This window comes from Labeo rohita, chromosome 25, assembly GCF_022985175.1.
Source record: "Labeo rohita strain BAU-BD-2019 chromosome 25, IGBB_LRoh.1.0, whole genome shotgun sequence".
NCBI lineage: Eukaryota > Metazoa > Chordata > Actinopteri > Cypriniformes > Cyprinidae > Labeo > Labeo rohita.
In genome coordinates, this window is record NC_066893.1 from 28,193,047 (window position 1) to 28,198,046 (window position 5,000).

General features: G+C 34.9%; 1 protein-coding gene across 9 annotated transcripts in view; it reads left to right on the top strand.

Annotated features, from left to right (window-relative positions):
* The window catches only part of myo9ab (myosin IXAb), a 156,725-nt gene that overhangs the window by 46,069 nt on the left and 105,656 nt on the right, over positions 1-5,000 (top strand). For 6 of the 9 annotated variants that reach the window (XM_051099174.1, XM_051099175.1, XM_051099177.1 and 3 more), the window contains exon 1: positions 2,137-2,569. The exons of 2 other annotated variants lie outside the window; for them this stretch is intronic. In XM_051099174.1, coding sequence (XP_050955131.1) covers positions 2,541-2,569 — 29 coding nt within the window. In that variant the 5' untranslated portion in view covers positions 2,137-2,540. Of the gene's footprint in view, positions 1-2,136; positions 2,570-5,000 lie in introns of those variants that run through there. One more of the 9 variants, XM_051099183.1, reaches the window with a different exon arrangement.

Consider the following 5,000-nt stretch of genomic DNA (forward strand, 5'->3'; position numbering starts at 1 on the left):
GTTTTTGGGGCACTTAATAAGGTTGGATTTTCATGAAACTCAAGACACACATCAGTATTAATGATAGTTGGACACTGGCAAAAGCTCATAAATGGGCGTGGAGGAGGCGCTCTATAGCGCCACCTTTTGTCAAAAGTGGGGGGGGTTAGTTTAAGCTACAGACACCAAACTCGGTATGTATATTGTTCTCATCAAGCCGGACAACTTTCTAATTTACATCCATTAGCTGCGACCAACAGGAAGTCTGCTATTTTGATTTGAATGTGGATTTTTGGAAAAATCAGGCTATAAATAAATTCATACTCCTCCAAGCAGGAATAAGTAGTTCACACCAAACTTTGTCAACATGATGCCAACATACTGAAGATGTTATATTGCGAGCGGATTTGGGATATGTTGAACGGTTGATTTATGGTGATTTATTAAAATAGCAGTAAAAAACATAACCGTAATTTTAAAATGCAGCATCCAAACACTTCAAAACTTTTTATATACATAGAACTAGTCATTCTGAGAAATAGATGCTTACTTCCATCGATATAAAATAATCAACAAAAAATAGAAAATTAAAAAACTATTAAACATCTGCTCTCACTCTAACTCTCTCACTCTAGCTCTGTGTCGGGGGATGTGCTTAAGTCTGTGTATGTGTGTGTGTGTGTGTAAGTGTGACTGGGGGTAGTTGAGTGGCTGTGTGTGTGTCTGTGTGTGAGAGAGAGAGAGAGAGACTGAGAGAGACAGAGTGCATTTCAAGTGCATTTCAAGTGCATTATCCTAACTCTTCACAACTTTTTACATATGAAAAACAAGTCATTCTTAGGAAATGTGTTCATGTTTTCAGAGACCGCAAAAACATTTGAAATATCACACTTCTAAACTGGCAGATAAAGACTGTAATACCAAGGATGAACACAAGATGACCTCATAGGATAAGGAATCTTTTTAACTCTAATCCCATCTCAGTCTCATTGTTTCAGAATGACTTAAATGAATTTTGCTTTTAACCCTTTCATTGCTGTAACCCTTCAATCCAAACTGGTACAGGGATACTGTTAATGCATGTGCCCGCTGGGCACCGTTCTTCTGATGGCACCAGGGTTGCGGATGCGCTGGCGGCGAGGGGCCCGTCATCGCTGCTTGCAGCTATATTTTTAGTTTTTATTATTATTGTACTTTTTCAAATAACTAAAATGTTTAGTCTTTATTTCCAATTAGTAATTTAAGTGCTTCCACTTATTTGCTTAAGTAACATTTGTAATTTTTCTTTTAATTTCATTTTAATTTCATTGTGATATGTGCATTTAATAGTAGTCAATTATAATAAATATAATTATATGTCTATTATATACATAAACGCATAAATACAAGTAGAAAAGATTTGTAATTTTTTTTTTAATTGTAGAAATATATTTATATTTTTATATACATTTCTATATTATATTAAAGATCTATAATTGAAATTTTGCAATAAAAAATGCGAAATAAAAACTAAATTAAATTACAAAAAAAAAATTTAATGGAATATTAAATTATATAATTAAAATCATAAACTATTTATTTATTTATTCTAACTATTCTTAATAAATATATAAATGAATACATAAAATTATGCAAACTTCTATCCTTCTTGTGCCGCCTCAGTCAGAGGATGATAGGAAAATTAGTTTATAAATAAAACATAGTTTACTGGTTGATTGCAAGTTCACAAAATGCGTTCGTAAATAACCGGCACAGTCAACATGCGCAATTAAAAACTGAAAAATAATAACCATTTGAAAGTCGAGAGCATTTAATCACACCATTAGCTGACGTTCATGCACACTGCATTTCTGATGTGAGGGCCGTGTTTGATGTCTAGATAGGGTTTGGGCCAAATCGTCCGTCTAACGCGAGGAGGAAGTCAAACCCACCACACAAACAACAACATGGACATCCTGCGAGCGCAGCAGATGTGCAGCCGTCGCATCGAACTCTTCTTCTCTTCCTTTCTTTGTCCACATCGTCCTCAAGCCCAGATGATCCTCTCTCTCTCTTTCTCTCTCTCTCACATTTCAGGAAATAACAAGCCTCTCTCTCTCCCCTCCCCCTCGGCGCATTTCCTCCTCCCCCTCTCCGTCGCAGCTGCCAAACCGCACACACACACACGCACGCTCACGTCTGGAGGAGTGGCAGACAGCAGAAGGGACTCAAACGGATCCCCGTCCAAGGTTCAGACGCGCGTCCTTCCTTTTTAAGGTCCGTTCGGTCCCGTGTTTCTCTGCTGGACGAGCGCAGGATCGGATTCTGCTTCCTCACCTTATAAGGATCAAACCCGGAGCGGTGGGATCCGGTCCGGCTGACGGTTTCTCCCGAGGCTCTGGAATGTCAGAGTTTGATGGTTGGAGGCGTGAGTTCGGCGCAGACGGGATGTCCCAGACGCTGACCCCGCTGGGATGATGATGATGATGATGATGGGACGATCAGGACTGAGAGATGAGGATATGCTGCTTGTCGGAGTTTAGTTTTGTCGTTGTGGAGTTGAGTCTGTGTGGTTCTCGTTCATGCCTGTCGTTACTCTGCAGGTCAAAGGGTGAGTCTGCGTTATGAATGAAATCTGGACTGCTCTGGAGGTGCATGGTCATGGTTTTCTGATTTCAGCTGGAAATCTGTGCATTTGACAAGACTGAGAATTGTCAGATTTTTGATCCTGGAAATGCCGTTTCTCAGTGGATCAATCGATCTAAAAGCGCATTAGTGGAGTTTACTGTACATACACTGGTCAGTAATTTTGACTTTTGCCGTTTATGATCATGTGATCCTGGTTCCTCATGATTCGTTTTGAAGTTTGAGGGTCTCGTGTGGGATTTCAAAGTGCTTGATTGCTCTTTAAACTAGAGATTATCTTAATGTTTGTACATTTTTAACACATGCTGCATGAAAGGACCGTATGCAAGTCAGTATTATTTTTGTATTATTTGTGTTTAATTTGTAATATTTTGATGCAACCTTTTTGTTAATGTTAGATTAATTTCTAGACGTTTTATGCAAATTCTTTTCTTTTTTTTTTTGCTTTTAAATATTACTATTTAGGTTTAATGTCCTTTTTATTTGCGCTATAGTTTTAGTCCAGTTTACTTTTATTTCCAGTTTCCAAATTTTATTTTATTTTATTTTCATTTCTATTCTTATTTTTTAATTTTATTTTTAATTTGAACTTTTGTACTTATTTCAATTACGTTTTTTTTTTTTTTTTTTTTTTTTTATTTCAGTTAACCCAAATATTTTCAAAATTTTGGTTTTATTTATTTCCTGTTAGTAATTTTAGTACTGTAACTTAAACGTATTTCAGTTTTATTTATTTATTTAGTTTTAAATTTTTCACCTATGAATTTATTATTTTATTTTATTTTATTTTATTTTATTTTGTTTTATTGTGATGAATATTTAATTTAATTTTTATTTTATTTTTAGTTAACAAAAATGCTTTTCATTTTGGTCTTATTTATTTCCAGTTAGTAATTTTAGTACTTATTTTAATTACCTTTTAACATTTTCCTTTATTTTATTTTATTTTATTTTATTTTCAGTTAACTGTTTTTTTTTTTTTTTTTTACTTTTTATTTATTTCCAGTTATTAATTTTAGCACTTCAACTACGTTTTCAATTTCAATTACGTTTTTAACAGATGCCGTATGAAAAAACTTTATATGCAATATATTGTTTTTATAATTTTTAAACTAACTTTATTTTTATTTACTTCAACGTCATTTTTCGTTACTTTTAATTCATTTTTTTTTCTTTTTCTTTTTTTTTTTCAGGGTTTTTTTTTTTTATTACCTGTAGTTCTCCATAACATTATTGCTTCACCATATTCAGTTATTTTCCAAGGTAACATTTCTAGTTTTTTTTTCTAATATTAATATTGCATTTTGTTTCAGATGTATTTCAATTAACAAAGATGTTGTATTTTTAGTTCAGTTTCAATTATTTGTTATTAAATTGTTTTTTATAATTATAAATTAATAAATTATTATTATTGTTATTAATAAATACATTTAATAATAAATAAATAAATTGTTTTATTTTTAGTTGCTAAGGTAACGTTTCAAATTTTTGTTTTTCATTGAATGTTTATATTTTATTTCAGCTTTATTTCAATTAACAAAAATATTTTGATACATTTAATTCATTATAAAAGCACCGACGCAAGTTAATGACGTTTCACAGACACAGAGGCAATAATTGATGTGAAAGTTTTGTTTTGCAAGAGTTGCATTAGTTTTGCTGAGACTTTAAGATGTCGTTCTGATACAAAATGAAGTTGCACGGCATATATCTTTTTATAAAGCGTGCACATGAGACTGTGACGTCCTGCACCCTTCACAGTGTGTACTTCAAGTGCCCTTCATAGCAAGTAGGGCAAGTGCTGCTCTCTTTCAGACAGGATTGGCCCAGTGTTTCCACTCTATCTGTTCAGTGCGTGTTTGCATGATTTGCAGGTTGATGAGGCATTGGATGTGGTTCATTAAGATCAGCGCGTGCCTCTTTTAATAGAGGATATTATTGTCTCTTATCAGAAACATGTAGAGAACATCTTGTTGTTTTTTAGGTCATGCGTGACTCTCAGTCATTTCCTTTCTCCAGGTGAACATGCATGTCCTTCATAAAGGCTGTTTGTCTTCGATCTGATCCTTGTTTCAACAGAAAGGCCGCGCTGCTCTTTCTCGCACATTCACTATTGTGCACGCTTTCATCTGCAGCCAAACAGAATGACAAATGAACGCCGTCCCGCCCTTCCCGGTCACCTGACGCACGTGTGTTTCTGTCGGCCGATGCGATGCTGTGGCCTGTCGAGGCCTGAGCAAATATGCCCCCACAGCTTCGACCTTTGACCTTTGACCCCGACCCCAATCATTTTCTCCAGCTGATCGTGTCGTGTATTATCTGACGTATCAGCAGACGGGCAGCTTTGACGAGCCGCTGATCTAGAAATGACAGGATGATTGTGCCATTATTGAGTC